General features: G+C 43.6%; 1 protein-coding gene across 1 annotated transcript; it reads right to left on the bottom strand.

The window, feature by feature from the left end:
- Positions 1 to 345: 345 nt before the first annotated feature.
- On the bottom strand, positions 346 to 1,236 carry LOC103178232 (keratinocyte-associated transmembrane protein 2-like). Its single transcript, XM_007892856.2, has one exon. It carries the CDS (start codon positions 1,234 to 1,236, stop codon positions 346 to 348), a length of 891 nt encoding a protein of 296 aa, XP_007891047.2.
- Positions 1,237 to 19,269: the final 18,033 nt, after the last annotated feature.

Raw genomic sequence — 19,269 nt, 5'->3', positions numbered from 1 at the left:
ACTTTTGTTTTTTATTTCTGACTACTCTAGTCTTGACAGCTATTGTAAACCAAAAGCATCTTTGTTGAGCTCACAGATAGTAATGCAGTAAAGAGACCCAGTTTAGAGGTAATTTTGATGTGGCCCACATAACCACATAAAAATATCTTCCAGCAAAGACAGTTTCCAGCAAAGATCAGTAACAAATTGATTTGCTTTACCTGTAATATTTATAGATCTAGGCCAAGTATTCGTGTTTTCAATGGCACTCTTTCGTAAGCACAAGATGAAAAAGATTTTTACAAACTGGAATGCATATAATAAGATTGACAATTATTATCTTTTATAAAGCTGCAAGTGATGCACTTAGAAAATATAGTCCTTTGTAATCTTAAGTGATGGCATGGCATCATGTACATTTTGGTCCAACCGCTGATATTCAACTGCCCTCGAGCAAAGACCATCCTTCCATCGTTTACTTTGGACTAGGAGAATGTAAATCTTTCTTTTGTTGTGGTAGGTGATGTAAATGATGGCAACCAGAAAGGCAGCTACAACCAGATAAAAAAAGAAATGACTGTCGTCTTCTTCTGGTGCAGAAATGGATATTGGTGTATCGGGCAGCTCCAGTGATTCCTCTATATCGCTGGAGTCCATGTCATCCTCGTCATCCTCATCCATTTGGCTTTGATCATAATAATCCACTGGATTACTATCATCCATTCCTTTGTCCAGGTTAGAATCATAGTAAGCCTCGGATTCATCATCCAAACTCACAGGAATCAACTCTTCAGTCATTTCATCTATCTTTGTTGGATCATCATTGGGTGTTACGGGAAGTTCTTCTTCATCGGCATTACCTGCATCGATCATAGTCACAGTTGTACTTTCTCTCTCTACTGCAGTGCTTCCTTTCACAGTTGATGCCTTGTCAGCATCTTTTTCTAATGTAATAGGTGTTTCGTTAGCTTTATGATCAACACTCTGCATAGTATTCTTGTTTTTGGTGCTGAGATTCAGTGCTGTAGAAGACCGTGGAGTGGGTTTAATATTAATGGTAGTAATGACAGTACTGTCAATTACGTGACTTGAAGATGAATTGATTTGCTCGAAAGTATCGATTGTAGTATTATCTTTCGCATTGTTCGACGTGTGACTTGAAGAAGTCAGGTTCACAACAGTTTCGTTCGAGGTCTGACAGGCAACCACTGCGACGACAACAGTGAAGCAGAAGCCGCTCCAGGCCCCGACCTCCATCTTCACACCGCATGAGCTCCAGTTGTGTATATGTAGACATATACACAACCATGTATCTGGCTGCACATACATGATGGTATTTTAAATTTTGAAGAAAGCAGGTTTCCCAGTTTATACATATATCTTTGTAGCCAACACAAATCTGGCCAGCATAATTGAGGCAAAGGCAATGAATAAAGACCTTCAATATTTAAACTTGATTCAACGATGTAATATGGGAAATATGGGATCAACCTTCTGCGCTTTTGCTCCAGCGTCCGGCACAGATGGCAGATAATCCTAAATAGGATTAGAGTTAGGGTTAGGGTTGGTCAAGAGTACTTTACTCCATAACCTGCTTGTATATCTTTCACCACCAATTGATTGAGTTTTGGTTTCAAACAATGCCCTTGTGTGAGGTTTGCAATAATATTAGTAATAATAATCTTTACATTTGATATTTCACCTTTCCCATTGGGAGGACACCCCAAAGAGCTTCACAGGATATACTGTAAAGTGCAGTAGTTGTTTGTTTTATGGGTGAACGCGGCAGCTGATTTGCACACAACAATGTACTACAAATAGCCATGAAGTAAATGATTAGTTGTATTGGATGATTGTTGGCGAGGACACTAGGAGAAACTTCCACCTTTTTTCGAATAGTACCAGGGGATTTTTAACATTCACCTGAACAGACAGATGGAGCCTTAGTTCAGTATCACATCTGATGGATGCCATCTCCAACAATGCAGCCATCGCCGAGCGCTGCACTGGAGTATCATCCTAGACTATATGAATTCCAAGTTCCGAAATGGGGCTTGACCAATAACCTTCTGACTCAGAGGCAAGAGTGAGACCAACTGAGCCAGGCTGACATGAGGTACCCTAATATTGCACAACAAGGCATTTTCTCAAATCTATTTTCTTCCCTGTTCTTCAGAATGTTCCTCTAAGTCTTTGTCTTTAAGTCGTCAGATGATGTATTCAGATGGTTCCATTCTTGCAACCTATCTTTTGAAAGGGAGTGAATTTACGTTTGCAATATGCTGTGACTTCTCTCAGTTCTGCTCAACCTATTTCTGGATCAGTTAGTCATTATCATTGAAAACCAAGGACAGGTCTCCTCCTGTCCAGTTAGGCTAAGGTGTCTATCAATAAGTGCTTGTTCAGTCTACCCTGAAAAGATACAAGCAGCCACATTAGAAATGGTGCCATTTCTTGAATCATTTGACATTATCTGTAAACCTATAAATCTATGATACCTGGGCCAGACGCGAGATTTGTGCCTGGTACCAAACTAATTGGAGCCTGTCTGTATGAACCTGTAAATATACCGTCTTGAAAGGTCGTAAACTAAAGCAGAAAAAAAAGGAATTCCTTTTTGCAAGGAATGTACAGAGTACTCATGCGCACACACCCTCAACAAGCTTGTTAAGACATGCACATGTAAATTTTCTTCAATCAAAAACAAGACAATTTTGAGAATACTTTAGTCCTTCCTATCTAAATGTATTCCAAAAGTTACCTACATAACTCTTACAGAGTAAGATGGAAATTGGAGAACAAGATACATTGATCAGAGTTCAGGCACTCGACACCAGTGAGCTATTTCACACATCAGCCACCTTTATGGCTTGGGAGTGACTGCCAATTAATGTCAATTAGTGCCAAATTATGAGATTTTTTTACAGTGTGCACTTAAATGTTTGGAGGTTTTAAAAATATTTTCATCTTCTGGGCACACATTATTGTTGAGTCTGACATTCCTTCCTTCTCTATAAATAATGGGTTTAGTGCTAATAGTCAGTAATGGTTATCAAGGTTGTAGGAGTTATTTTTTACTTGAATGTTAAGAGAGTGTTGATCGATGTTCGAAGAATGCAGAATATTACTAAGGAAACTACCTACATCATTTGAGACAATGGGATAAAGCTTCTAGCAATTCATAGCATCTTCTTTGTGTTAATGATGAAATGCTGCAAACTTTACCTCAATAATGCATTGCGATTTCTGTTTTTTCTACTTACAGGAAGTTGGCTCAGTTGGTAGCATTCGCCGCCCGCATTCTCACCTGCAATAAACTTTGCAACCCGATTACCCCAGGAATCCTCCATTCCACCATTGGCGGCCATGCCTCAGCCACTACACCCCAAAGTTATGAAACTCCCTCCCTCAGTCCCTTTGCCCCCTCTTTCCCCATTTCCAGGTTGCGCTTGAAGAACTTCCTCTTCGACCGTGCCTATGGTCACCTTCCCCCTCCCTCTGGCTTGGCATCAAGCTCCACCATTGTTAAGCGTTCTAGGATACTGCCCGGCATTAAGGGCATTATATAAGTTGTTGTTGTTTATGTGATAAGGTACTATATCAAATGCAGGTATTACAATTAATATTATGCATTATTAATAATAATACATATTATTATTATTAATAATATTGATGAATAGGCCATAATAATAATAATAATCCTTGCATTTGATATAGCGCTTTTCACGTCGGGAGGACGTCCCAAAGCGCTTCACAGAACACACTGTAAAGTGAATTGACTGTATATTTGTGGGTGAACGCACAGCAATGTCCCGCAAACAGTCGTAGATTGAAAATGACCAATTTATTATTGCTTTGTTTTGGATGGATTATTATTAGGCGTGTGGAGTATGGAAACTTGCGCAAGGTTTCGCCCTGCCTGGCATTGAACTCAGGTCTCTCGCTTGCAAAGCGAGTGCTCTAACCACTGAGCTACAGGACTCCAATAAATCCAGTAGTCATCTGACTGATACCAGGAAAGTGGGAACAGGGTTTCATGTTGTCTGCATCTTGGCAACTGGCAAGTTCAGGGAATCAGACAACCATCTTGATATAACAGCAGTTATACCAGTACTTTGGTATCACTCTCTGTGATAGAGAACAGAAGGTACAACAAAATCACCCAGCTGTGAATCCATGTGGAACACATCCTCTATATTTAAATTACTTTTGATTAACTGAATACCTAAACACGTGCCTTCTGATTTTACTTTGGAAGAAAGAATCCTCAGTGTATAGACCACAAGAAGTTAAAATAGACTTTGCAGACTTTTTCTCTGTATTGATGTCAATGATGGTAGCTGGTCTTTCCTGAAGTTGTGAGATTGTGCTTCTCTCTATTTTCTTTTAGGTGGCATGCATGAGACAACCCTAACAATAGCCCACAAGGAGACATGTCTTCAGCTTCGTAGACTGACAGTGGATTTGTGTTTTGCTGTTAAAGTATGCAAAGGTCAATGGAGGTCAAATACCTGTGCCATTTACTACAGCTACGATGTTGTGCAATGGAAATAATGGCTATTGATGATTAAACTTCAGGTTAGACATCCTAGGTTTGCTCAATAAATGCCTAAATCCCTTCTGCTCTGATATAATAATAATAATAATCCTTGCATTTGATAAAACCGCTTTCACTCCTTCTAGACGCCTCAATGCTAGGCTGACGCCTGATGTTGAGATGCACTGAATTAAATACAGTCAAACCTGTGCAAGGAACCACCTCCATTCGATAACCACCCTCGGTTAACAATAATAATAATCCTTGCATTTGATATACCGCTTTTCACGTCTTCTAGACGTCTCAAAGCACTTCACAGAATATGCTGTAAAGTGAATTGACCATATATTTGTGGGCAAAATGCAGCAGTCAATGCACACTGCAGTGTCCCACAAACAGTCGTGGATTGAAAATGACCAATTTATTATTGTTTTGGAGGGATTATTATTAGGCATATGGGGTAAGTAAACTTGCCTACGGTTTTGCCCTGCTTTGCGTGGTGCACATCCACAGATATGAAGAGACATCAAGGGACCATTTTGTAAGGAGGCACATGGTCAAGATGCCTGGCTTGATGTTATTTCCTGCCCAGGAAATGAAGTTAAGAACAACCATCTTTACTATGCTTCTACCTTACAATCCGGTTTACAACTTTAGAACTACAGTACCATATACACCTATATTCATATACATATACACACCAACTATGTGTCTTTTGTTTCTTGATGTTACTACTGTAAGCATAACTGTTCAATATATATTTATATATGGTTTGTGAGGTTGGTAACGCTACTGGAGAACATCTCACACCCAAAGGGCAGAATGCAAGCTAATGTAATGACTTTATTGACTCTTGTGTCTGCTGCATTAAAAGATTGCCACATTGAATCAATATTTGTTGTGTTTCTGATAGGCTGGGGTGGGATTCATTGCCAGCTACAAGCATCTGTTCCACAGCTGTTATGAGAAGAGTTGTGGTACTTTAAATGATGCACTGGGTTGGACACAGTCTGAGAATGTACCTATTCCCCCTAAATGCACTCGCCCATCACATCATAATGTGGATATTCCGAGTTTGCACGATTTTCTGGTTTGACAACCTGCCGTGGCATGTCTGCTATGGATAATAGGCCCTAGATTTGAATGCCCGATGGACCAGCCACTTATCAAATGCTGTGTTCAGTACAGTACGGCAGCCTTAGAATATGGCTGCACTCTCCTTCCAGTACTAACAATGTCTATCCTGCCCTTTCCTCTCGAGGCCACAAGCATAATCCTGTTAACTACTACCCAGCACCTCCTCCACACCCCCTCTCAAGCACCCCCGATCCTCATTTCAGATGCCACCCAACACTCCTTTGCCCCAATCACTCCCTCCTCCCTTTCCCCTATCATCACCCACCTGCTGCCTTGACCCCATCCCCACCCAGCTTCTGGTCACTCAACTCCCCCTCCTCTGCCTATTGCTGGGAGACACAACAACCAGTCCATCTCTCATGCTCTGTGCCACTTCCCCTTAAAACCGCATGGGCTGCCGCATTTCACCCACAAACATAGACAGTCAATTCACTTTACACCATATTCTGTGAAGCGCTTTGAGACGTCTAGAAGACGTGATAAGGTGCTGTATCAAATGCAAGGATTATTATTTTAGACTACTCTGCATTCTGTGGAAGCTGCAAAATTTGACTCTGACGATAGACTTCGAGGCCTCTCATCACAATCATCACAATTACATTCCCAGTCTACACAGTCAACCTCTAATTACCATTAGCTGAATATGGAAAGAGAGGGTTTACTTCAGTTATTTTATTAATATTGGATTTCCCTTTATAACCATTCCTCAAAAAAGGCACATAGAAAATCTGAAGCTAACTGTATGCCAAGAGCTCTTTAATTATATCAGATGATGAGCTCATAATGTCCACGATAAGAATGGGGGCAATTTTGCTTCAAAAAACATTATATGAATTTTGCTGAAATATTACCTGCTGCAGATCTTGTTGAATAGATGGAAAATGCACTGTGTGATGTGATAATTCTTAATGAGGAAGATCCCCCATGTCAGAGGCTATGAGCAACAATTAAACAAGCTAAGGTTCTACAGCCTTGAAAAGGGGCCTTTCAGAGGGGACCTTATAGAGGCAAATAAGATTTTAAATGCGATTGAGAAAGTAAACCCAAAACTCACTTTCAAATACGTCCAGGCAACACCAACAACAAAAACAACAAAATTACATTCATATCAGGCCTTTCACGCGGGGAGCAGCGGCAGGAAAGCGCGGGGAGGAGCCTGGGGCTACCTACCCAGGTATTTAAGGTCACGGCGGCAGGGAGTGCAGCTGGGGGGGGGGTGTGGGGGGAACGGGTGGGGGTGGAGCAGGGGAACCACTGACGTCATAGTTTAGTTTTCAGGAGTGTGCGCGTGCAACAAATAAAAAAAATAAAAAATCCTCTGCGCCCACCAACCCTCCCAGGGCTCACATCAGGGCCCACCATGGTCCTGTTGCGTTGGCTGCCCCAGCCCCAGCCTACGGGATAATGCCATCCATCTGACCGCTCGCTCCCGGTCCCCGCGTGCGCACTATGGCTGTCGCTTTGACCCTCACCCCCTCACCCCCTCCCTCCCTCCTCCCTCCTCTCTACCCCCAAACTCTCCCCCCTCTGCATCTCTCCCGCTCTGTCCTCCTCTCTCTCCATCCCTCTCGCCTTCTATCCCCACTTGACCCTCCCACAACCTCTCTCTGCTCCAGCCTGGGAATCCTCCGCCGGGCTCACCGTGGCACTCGGCGTTGGCTGTCCAGCAGCAGCCACACCGACTGCCCCATTCCCCACCACACTCGCCAGCCACCCCGGACACAGACCCGGGGAGCCAACCTCTCCTCCCTTATCCCCATTCCCCCCACCCCTGCCTCACAACCTGGACCCCCCCCTCCCCACACACCCTTCTGTCAACCGCTCCCTCCACATCGGACTACAAAACGTCCGCTCCCTCTGTAACAAGGCCCTGGTCATCAACGATCTCATCCTTGATGAGAGCGTTGACATCATGGCCTTAACGGAAACCTGGCTCACCCCAGGCGACACCTTCCCCCTCACGGAGGCCACACCACCCGGCTACACCTCCCACCACATCCCTCGCCCCAACCGCCGTGGCGGTGGTGTAGCCCTTATCTCAAGGACACCACTTGCCCTATCCCCCTACTCCTCTGGCTCTTTCCCCTCTTTTGAGTACCTCTCCCTCTCCCACCCCTCCTTCCTCTCGCTCAAAATTGTCTTCCTCTACCGGCCCCCTAAAACCTCTCCCACCTTCAACTCCGATATTTCGACACTTCTTATATCTCTCTGCCTCTGCTCTGATCGCCTCATCATCCTGGGCGACTTCAACCTGCACTTCACCCCCTTCCTGCTCCATCTCCTCAGATTTCTCTTCCCTGCTCTCCTCGCTCAACCTCTCCCTTCACATCAACTCCCCCACTCACAGTCACGGCCACCCACTCGACTTGGTGATCACCCGGGGCCTCAGTGTCTCGGATGTCACTATCACCGATAAGGCCATCTCCGACCACCACTTCATCTCCTTCACCACCTTCACCCCCCTCCCCACCTCCACCAGACCCACCACCATCTTCTACTTCCCATGGAAGAAGTTATCCCCACAATCCCTAACCGCTGCCTTGGAGTCCTCTGATCTCCTCTCCCTCTGGCCTTCAACCCTCACCGACCCCTCTTCTCCTCTCACCCTCCTCCACAACACCCTCTCCTCCACACTCGACACTCTTGCCCCCATCACCTCCCGTACTGTCTCCTACTCTCGCTCCTCCCCCTGGTTCACCACCCACCTCCGCTCACTGAAGAGCCAGGTGCGGGCCGCTGAACGCACCTGCCTCAAATCTGGCCTAACGGTCCACCGACAAATCTGGCTGGACCTCCTCAAAATCTACCGCTCCACTCTAGCCTCGGCCAAGTCGTCCTTCTACTCCAGGATAATCCTGGAGGCGAAGAACAACCCCAGGCTACTGTTTTCTACCACATCCCGACTCCTCCGTCCCCCCCGCCACCCCGCGCAGGTCATCTCCTCCAACCTTCACTGCGAGGAGATGCTGGATTTCCTTGAATCCAAAATCAAGGGAATTCGCTCCGCGGTCACTTCCCCTCCAACATCCACCCACCCCCCACCCCCTCCCTCCCACACTCCGACTCCTACCCATCCTCCCCTACACACTTTCGTACCCGTTTCCCCACCTTCTGTCACCAAACTCATCCTATCCCTGAAACCCACCACCTGCTCCCTTGACCCCATCCCCACTCCACTCCTTATCTCCCAGCTCCACCTCCTTGCCCCACATATCACAGACATCGTCAACCTGTCCCTCTCCTCTGGCTCTGTTCCCATTCCCTTAAAAACTGCCACCATCACTCCCACCTTGAAAAGTCCCTCCCTTGATGCATCACAGCTATCAAGCTACCGGCCCATCTCCAACCTCTGCTTCCTGTCCAAGGTCCTGGAAAGAGTTGTCGCCTCCCAGCTGCGCTCTTTCCTCTCCACCCATTCATTATTCGAACCCCTTCAGTCAGGTTTCCGTGCTGCCCATAGCACAGAAACTGCCCTGGTCAAGGTCACCAATGATATCCTGACCATCTGTGACCAGGGCTCCCTCTGCCTCCTCGTCCTCCTCGACCTATCGGCAGCATTCGATATGGTCGACCACGCTATCCTCCTCCACCGCTTGTCCTCCCACCTCAACCTTCAAGGCCCTGTCCTTGAATGGTTTAGGTCGTACCTCTCCCACCGTCTTCACTTTGTTTCCACGAATGGTTTTTCCTCCAGGCCCGCACTGTCTCGTGCGGTGTCCCTCAGGGCTCTGTCCTCGGTCCCCTCCTCTTCACCCTCTATATGCTCCTCCTTGGTGACATCATCCGCAGACATGGGGTTAACTTCCACATGTATGCGGATGACACCCAACTCTACCTTTCCTCCTCTACCCTCAACTCCACGACCACCGATGTCCTGACAGCTGCCTGTCCGACATCGAGTCCTGGACGAGAGATAACTTTCTTCAGCTCAACGTGCGTAAACCTGAGGCCCTCCTGATTGGCTCACGTCAGCGCCTCCGCACCTCAGGCGCTGACAGCATCAGCATCCAAGGCTGCACTCTCCACCTCTCAAAGCCGTCAGGAACCTTGGGGTTCTGTTCGACCCTGAGCTGTCCTTTCTTCCTCATATCCGCGCCACGACTGGCACCGCCTTCCATCACCTCCGAAACATCGCCAGACTACGGCACTACCTCACCCCTCACGCTGCTGAAACTCTGGTCCACGCCTTTATCACCTCAAGGCTGGACTATGGGAACTCTCTCCTCGCCGGCCTTCCCGGCACCTCCCTCCACAAGCTGCAGGTCATTCAGAACTCTGCAGCTCGTGTACTGTCCCGCACCAGGCTTTGGGACCACATCACTCCCACCTTCGCTCGCCTCCACTGGCTCCCCATCCCCCAGAGGATTGAATTCAAGATCCTCATCCTCACCTACAAGGCCATTCACGGCCTTGCTCCCTCCTACCTCTCCGACCTACTATCCCCCTACCTACCTGCCCGTACCCTCCATTCCTCTGGCTCCGGTCTGCTCCACATCCCCCGCCCCAACCGCCCTACCATCGGTGGTTGGGCCTTCAGCCTCTCAGCCCCTAGGCTCTGGAATTCTATACCCCAGTGCCTTCGCCGCCTCCTCCCTTTCCTCCTTCAAGGCCGGTCTCAAGACCTTTCCCTTTGACCGTGCCTTCAGCTCCCCTCTTGACTCTCTACCCCCTCCTCGCTCCCTCCCTTCCCTCGCCTCACCCTGACCATTGCCCCCTTGCTCAGGTCCTGACCCAACTGTACAGCGCCTTGGGATGTCCTCCCGACGTGAAAGGCGCTCTATAAATGGAATCTTGTTGTTGTTGTTGTTATTCACGTGGGGAGGACGTCCCAAGGCGCTGGACAGAGTTGCACACCTGAGCTGAGGGTCAGGATGAGGGAGGTGGGGAGGGGAAGGGGGGAAGCAGGGCAATCGAAAGCACGGTCGAAGAGGAGGGTCTTGAGGTGAGTCTTGAAGGTACCAAGGGAGGGGGGCGAGACAGAGGGACTGGGGGATGGAGTTCCAGAGGGTGGGTGCAGAGTGGTGGAAGACCTGACGCCAATAGTGGGGCAAGCGAGGCGGTAGACATGATGCAGGCCAGAGTGCGCTGAGTGGAAGGAGTGAACAGGATGGTAGGGGCTTAGGAGGTCACAGGGGTAGGGGGGAGCAAGACCATGGAGGGCTTTGAAGGTGAGGACCAGGATCTTGAACTGTATCCTCTATGTGATGGGAAGCCAGTAGAGTCGGGCGAGGATGGAGGTGATAGGGTCACGGAGCCTGGTGCAGGACAAGACACCGGCTGCAGAGTTCTAGATGATCTGCAGCCTGTGGAGGGAGGAGTTGGGGATGCCGACAAGCAGTGAGTTTGCGTAGTCGAGCCTCGATGTAATGAAGGCGTGCATGAGGGTTTCAGTGGCCTGCGATGTGAGACTGTGTGGGAGCCGGGCGACGTTGCAACAGAGAGCACAGATTCCAGGTGTGCCCCCACCCTTTGGAGCTCTATCTCACAGTCAAATCCCATCGTTCCCTCTCTTCCCTCCTTCAATAATAATAATCCTTGCATTTGATATGGTACCTTATCACATCTTCGAGATGTCTCAAAGCGCTTCACAGAATATACTGTAAAGTCCACGATAAGAATGGGGGCACTTTTGTGGGCGAAATGCGGCAGCCAATTGTGGACAGTGGTGTCCCACAAACAGTCGTGGATTGAAGTAACCAATTTTTTTTTGAAGAAACTATTACCCCTAGAAAAGTGATCCGCCAATCAACTAACAACTAGATTCCTACTTACTGCTAGGTAAACAAGATACGCCTCAAGACCCTCCTCTTCGACTGTGCCTTCGGCCAACCTCTTACCCCTACCCTACCTGCCCTCGATTCCTCCTGATACCAATCCCTAGCTCGGGTCTAAATCCCTGACTGTCTAGCACCTTTGCACATCCTCCTGACGTAATTTGTTGTTGTGTTGAAAGGCAGATACCAGGAAATACTTCTTTACCCAGAGTTGTTTAACAAAAACAGCTTGTATTTATATAAGGTCGGGAAGGATAAAATCAAATAGGCTGAAAGGCCTTCTTCATACATACCTCTCTGAATAGTAATAATTATCACATCTCATACACATTTTCCCTCTTATGTGTGGTCAAAATCACTATTGAATTTGGTATTTATGGATTAAAAGCTTCACGCGACTGTCACTGTGGAGCTCTCTAGGAAGCTATTGCAGTTAGCCATCAAAGGTCTGAATGATATATGCTTATGCTCACAATGCTAGTTTAATAGGCTGCTGAAGCATGAGAAATGTTCTACAGTACCACAGGAACTGTGCTCTTTAGCTCACAAATTAAAACATAACATACATCAATCTGAAAACCTCGGAGGTGGACTCGGTATATAAATTGCTTTTGCACAACTGGAATCTAGCTCAAGTTAATGGGGTGTACGTCTATTTTTGCCAGCTGTAAGGATACAAAATAAGGGTTTGAGTAGCTCTCAAAGACTTCCCAGTGTCTTGGTAGAAATACACTACACTGTTAAATGCACTGCTGTGTGCAATTGGCTGCTGCATTTTGCCCACAAAATATACAATCAATTCACTTTAAGTGTATTCTGTGAAGAGCTTTGAGACATCTCAATGACGTTATAAGGCATTATATCAAATGCAAGGATTATTATTATTTAAATCCAAACAGAAAACTGCCAGTAATTTAGCATTTGACAACAGTGAATGTCATTCTCACTCACAAATGATACGAGGATATTTGATGTAGAGATTGGAAAAAATCGCAGAGGTATACAGTGTTTTTGCCCCTGGATTTAAGACTAAGCTAGATTTTTGAAGGAGGAAGCTTCACCCTGCAACCATCACATGCTGCACTTGGGCAAATAATTCTTACTGACATTGGATGTTTTTACAAATATGAGGAATTGGGCATGCAAATTAATAGAAGGATACAGGAAAGGGGATTACTAGGAGTGGAGGCTCATGAGAAGTATAAACACTGCACAACTGTTTGGGCTGAATGGGCTGTTTCCGTGTTGTAAGATATTAGGTAATTCTATGTAAATTCTGCAAGATATGCTTCCGAGAAAAGTACATGCTTCATAAGCATAATTCTTCTCATGTGAGTTGCATTCACTGTACAATAAAATACAGGGAAAATTCTGAAAGACCTTTTTCAAATTGTTTCAGGACAAAAGGAACTCCATTGGTTTGCAGCCTTGATGATTTTGCAAGCATGTGATATTGTTATCAGTCATTCGCTGTCAGATATTAAGTGCCAGGATTAATGGAATTGATAACGGTCTAGTGTTTTAAGAACCTTTCTGAAAATGGTAAATAAAGAGATTAAATTAAAGTCATTTTTTTCATGAAGTGCCTGTGTCTCTCATCCACTGAATGCACTGTCTATATGACTAATAGGCTCCTATTTACTGTTACAAATTCTGTTACATGAGCTCATTAACTATTTTATCTTTGCCACTGCAAGATATGTAAAACTAAGACCTGTCTGCTTGTTATCTTCAGCACCAAAAGCATTCTCCTTCCCCTCTACATTCTATGTCACTTCAAATATCATTCAATGCTCTTCTGTCAATAACTCCATGTTTTGCTTTTAAAAAATAATCCATGGTATATGGTTCCATTTTATGTTTCTGCAGGACATGTCTGAAAACTCAAGAGAAGCATTTAAGTCTTTTTACTTATCTGAACTATTTGTTTCCATGAGCATTCTGCAAGAGTAGAGAACTCTGGAACTCTGAAAATAATGGATCCAAACCCCATTATTGGTTACTAGATTTCTTATAAATACTGGTTATTTTTCTAATGCTTGAGCTGCAGGCAGAGATTTATATCTGTCTGGTTTCTTTTCACAACAGCATTCCAGCTGACAGCTAATCCATTGTTACCTTTTGTCAGTGATAAGAGAAAATTGAACAATCTTTCCAATGTGCTCGGGAAATGGTCCATTATCTTTTTTACTTTCACACTGTTCAAAATGTAGAAAATTGAGTTTTACTAAGAATTGATGAATTTCTGAACCTTTTTCTACATGGCACAATTAATAGCATGTTACTGCATGGTCAATTTACTCTAAATTCATTATCCTCTGTGAGATGCTACTTTGCCAGGCTTCATGATATAGTTTACCAAACAGAAGAGAAACATTAAAGCTGAAGCTTCATATCCTCACCTCCCGGATTCCGCATATGTTTTTACTGGTCAGTTCAATCAGTAAGGGTCAATGCCCATTGGGATAAGTCTATCATTCAAACATAAATGAACAGACCCTGGTGGTCTTGGATTTAATGTTAACACTTTTGTTAATCTTCCAGATACTCCAAGAAACTCAAGGTTATCTGGTCAGTAAATTTGCCAATCTTGGTAATGGGATTGAAAAAGTGCTCAAATGGGAAAAACAGAGTAAATGGTACCTTGCACTTGAGAAAGCATCTCAGGATATGAAGTACTACCCTTCAGGCAACTCTTGTATGTCATGCTGACCTGAAAAGCTCTGAAGGAATCTTGGGTGGGAGCTGATTTGTCGTGAGTCATCGTGGATTTCATCTTATAATAATAAATAATAATAATATTTAATTTAAGATTTCTAACTAAGATTTCATCTTAGTCCTCTGACAGAGCAAAGAACAAGAAGAACAAGATTGTTGGAACAATACTGAGGTTTAATTTGTAGGGTAAGAACATAAGAATAAGATGAAGTAATTCATCCTATCAAGCCTGTTGTACAAGATTATGAGATGATGGCAGATCTTTTAATTCCATTTCCCTGTTTTTTTTCCCATATACCTTAATACCTTACTTTCATAGTATCCTCACCACAGGCTTCCTAACCAAAGGACCCCCACATCACTAAAAGTACTTATAACTGATCAGTCTGCAATCAGTATTTGTGATTAATGGTACTAAAGAGACCCCACAAAACATACTTTGCTGTCTGCTGCTACAAACATTCCTTACCTAAATAAGAAGGGTTCTAGATTTACTTGTAGTCATCATTCAGAGAGAAAAACATGTTCTGTTGGTTACAGTATTCAAAGATTTTAGATCATAAATATATACTGGCAGTGTTATTTTCTGGTAATGAATCACAGGATATCATTCATAAATTAGCAGTCCCTGCATCAAATTATGTATTCTTCAGTGTAAATGTCACCCCACATTAATTGCAGTGTCTTGTCTGTCAGTGTCCACCAGAACGTTGTACAAATTAGCACAAATGAATTAAAGCTCCACTGTGCATTTATTAAGGCAGTAGCTTCATCTCAGTTTAGAGGTCCTTTCTAGATTCATGTTCATAATCTTACCCCATCTCCTCAATGGAGTAATAAATCTTGTTTTATTTATTGCTGAGTAACCAATATTCGTTGCGTACATCTTAGCTGCTGATCAAACCCTTTCCTCAGTCCAGTTTTATATTCCAGCATTAATGTTTCAACAGCAAAAGTGATACAACATAGCTTCTTAAAGGGAATGCCCACTCTGCACACTGATGGTTCCAGTGTTTGGATATGCCACTGCTTAAATGGACAGTGAGATTTGATAATGTATTGATGGTGTGATAATACTGAAGTTCTCTATGAGAAATAACAACTGTGGAGATAAGAGACCAGCTCTTGAGGGAACAAAGTGGATGCAAAACCAAGAGAAAATATTCAATTATTTTAAGACCATGCTAAGAGTTTATATGGGGGAAGAAAAACAACTCACACAACTACAGGCTAAAATTGCTAATTATTGATTGCACTCTTATCAGCCTTGATAGGTAACAAGCTGTGTTTTAGCAATACTTTCCTCAGTCCAGTTTTATATTCCAGCATTAATGCTTTAACAGCAAATGTTATGCAACATGGCTTCTTAAAGAGAATGCCCACACTCTCTTTAAGGAGTCCCATCTCCAACCTCCCTTTCCTTTCTAAGGTCTTGGAATGAGTCATTGCTTCCCAGCTTCGCTTGTTCCTCTCTCGCCACTCCCTTCACGAACCCCTCTCATCGGGTTTCCATGCCATTCTGCCCCCACCCTCTAGAACTCCAATCCACAGTCCTCCCACCTCTCCTCCTCCTTTGCCTGCTTCAAGACCTGTCTCAAGACCCTCCTTTTCGATCATACCTTCGATCACCCTCCTTCCCCACCCTGCCCTCCACCCTCCCCGATTCCGACCCTAGCTCGGGTCTGAAACATTGACTGTCCAATGCCTTGGGACGTCCTCCCAATGTGAAAGGCGCTATACAAATATAATTTGTTGTTGTTATTGTACTGCTATGCCCACTGTGGATATCCAAGCCTTGGTTCTTGCCTACCAGTGCCTAATACTTACTGGGATTAAATGAGTGGGATGTGTCCTCCAAGACACGAATGTGCGCACAATTCCAGACACATATCAAAAATCAAATAAGCAAACATTCACCATTACTATTCCAGCATCAAAGACTGTAGGAATGATTGCAAAATAATAATAATAAATTTTACATTTGGTATTGGGGCATATCAAGTCATCAAAACATCTCAAGGTGCTTCGCAGGATTTATTGCAGAGTAGTGACTGTGCATTTTGTAGGTAAATTTGGCAACCAATTTGTGCCCAGCAAAGTGCCACAAACAGCCATGATCCAAACATGTTCACTTTAAACTCATGTGAACTTCACTGGAAATATACCGCAGGATGATTGCAACAAATCTGTTTGTCCAGAGCACCCTCAGCAATAAATGGCACCATGCTCCAATTAAATACTTCAATCTTCAGCTTTGACATTTAGACAGCACATGAGCTATTTATTGTCTCAAATAGTCCCGACAGGTTGAAGTTATTGCCCAAGTAGATAGCTGTGTTAGATGGGAGGCAGCAGCAGTTTGAATTTTAAATAGGTGCCCACAATGTACAAATATATTCATGAAATGTGGAGTAGTGCTGACAATTAGGGGCCACTGGCCAATCTATCAGATTATTGGATTGTATTAATCTCTATGAGCAGCTCTTAATGAGCTTCTGAATTTATGGAATAAGCACAGTGAGATTGTAATAGACCTTTTGCTGCAGTCATTGCTCTGTGATAGATTGGATGAAACTCACAAGAGCTCCTCATTCAATTGCAACCAGCACATCACTGTATTATATAACTTAAAAAATGGACCAAGTTCACAATCATTGGTACAGACATACATGAATCATTAGCAGCTCAGTAGTCAAATGTTTGATGTCAGCTTAGAAGCTTATGATGCAGGACTCAGCTGCCTCCATATATCTTTACTTGCATGGACAGATACAAGAGAACGCAGTACAGCCCCCGCTACCCTTCCAACCCCACCCCCACCACCAATATTATCTATCTTGCTTATAGTGCTGGCACATGCCAACTAGAAGATTGGTAAATCCAGATTCTGGCAGTGACAGCACATTAAAAAAAGGCTAACTTCCAGGTCGTCAGGTCGCCACTTATACTACTTCCTGTTAATCGAGTTCACAAAGAAAATCACACTTTTTGTGCATATTTGGATCAAATTCCAACTGGGGCTAGATTTACTTAATTTATGTAACAATTTAGGCCATCCAGCATCTGGCAAATTATTGAATTCAGTCTTAACGTGAAGGCAGTTTTCTGTAATTCAAACTCAAGTCTCATGGGATATAGAACATAGGTGGTTTGGGGACTATGTGCATATGACCTCCAGGAAGGTGGAAGGTGAACTAGATAGGCCCTCGTCTTTTTTTGTCTCATGGTCTTATGTTCAAGCCTGTATTTATTAACAATAATCCTCGTATTTGACAAAGCTCCTTTCGGGAGAATGTCACAAAGTGCTTCACTTTAAAGTCTAGTGACTATATTTAACCTTTAAGTGGATGCATCATGCAGAAAGTAATGTCAGCACTGATCTGATGACACAGAAGTCACCCATTCTTTCTCATTTTAAGGGGAACTCAACCTCTGAGAGATTGGACCCAGAGAACTCCATTATCAGAAGGTTTCCCTTTGATAATGTTTTCTTGTGTTTCATCAATATAAGTTTGTATTTGTTTTCACGAAACATAAATTGAAACTATGAAAATATGATATAGATAATCCTTGCATTTAATATAGTCAAAACATCTCAAAGCACTTCACACGTGCCGTGACTGTTTATTTTGTAGGCACATTTGGCAACCAATTCGCATGCAGCAGGTTCCGCAGATTGCCATGATGTAAATATTATCTGGAGGATTGATATGAACACTCAGAAAATAAATCTTTCTCTTTTCAAATTGTGTCATGAGATTTTTAGTATCCAAGTTTTTTTTCTTTGGTGAGACAGAAACCTATCACTATGCTTAAGAGTATCCAAACCAAACTGAGAGTTCCATGGATCCCATCTTAACATGGAAATTCCAAATATATTTAATGGATCTGGACCTTGTGGATGGTGGAACTGGGGAGACCAGTAAGGGTGGATTTGAGAATTTGAGGAGGGAGGTGACAGAGGCGTGGCGGAGGGTTTCAGCAGCATCTGGTATCAGATAGGGTTGGAGACAGTAATGTGACAGAGGTAGAGGACAGCAGTCCTTGTCATGAACCGAAAAGGAACGACATGATAGGTTATTACAGACAATTCATAAATGGATTATGATTTGTTGGTGTCAAGAGGTGGCCAAGATATCGTAAGTAAAAAACAAAATTGAACTCTTAACTTAACCAGTGGGTCGTTAAATCATTAAGAGCAAATTGTCAAATAATCCATTTGCTTGGCAGCTATAAATTGATTTTGTACTCAATTTACAGCTGTTTCAAAATGTACCATTTAAGCAGCATAAATTAGGTTTCTGTAACTGGGAAGTAAAATGTTCACTGTATTTTCTTTTACCATTATTCTCTGCAAACGAAAATGATTCCAATCAATTCTGGGGGAAATAATTTAAATTCTCATTGGTTTTCGAACCCTACTGTATGCCCGTACACGTATATTACAATGTAATTTGATACTGATGTAGGTGCTTTTTCAGGGAGTACAGGTCAGGCTAACAGGAAGACGGAATTAAGTTAGGATCAATAGATCCAAATGGAGTTCAGTTTTTTTGTTTAAATTGGCTTAAATGCATTATTGGAAAATATTGCTTCCTGATTTGTCGAAGAGCTGGGAACAAATAACATGCCCGCATAACAGGATTAAAATCTGCATTTTAAAATGGATATTTTCGGCATGAGATATTCATAGAATATTTGATTTCCAGTGATCTTCAGGCACAGTTTAAATAGACTAACACTATCTGTGTAATGTCCTATTTTATATTCTGGTTGTGGTCAGGAAATCTTCAGGTACAAGCTACCTCTACTCCCTCCTTGACAGTAACATTTATTTTCAAAGGCATTTAATCAGACTCACGGTGTACCACGGAGTAATTTTTACAATGCTGTTAGCATAACTCCTCATCAATACTTAATCTTTTGTTTGAAAATCTAAAGCTCGTCATTGGAATTAGTTGTTATTGCGTATTACATCACTGCATGATAATTTTGATTTGAACCTTATCAAATTGTGCAGTACTTTGAGTGTGTCTTTCAATATTAAACTGTGTCTTAAATAGTTGTCAAGTGTAAATGACTTTAAATAATTTTGTGCACTTCATATTCATGGCACCCAAGGGG

Source organism: Callorhinchus milii, unplaced genomic scaffold, assembly GCF_018977255.1.
Source record: "Callorhinchus milii isolate IMCB2004 unplaced genomic scaffold, IMCB_Cmil_1.0 Scaffold1, whole genome shotgun sequence".
NCBI lineage: Eukaryota > Metazoa > Chordata > Chondrichthyes > Chimaeriformes > Callorhinchidae > Callorhinchus > Callorhinchus milii.
This window is presented reverse-complemented; position numbering and strand designations above follow the sequence as displayed.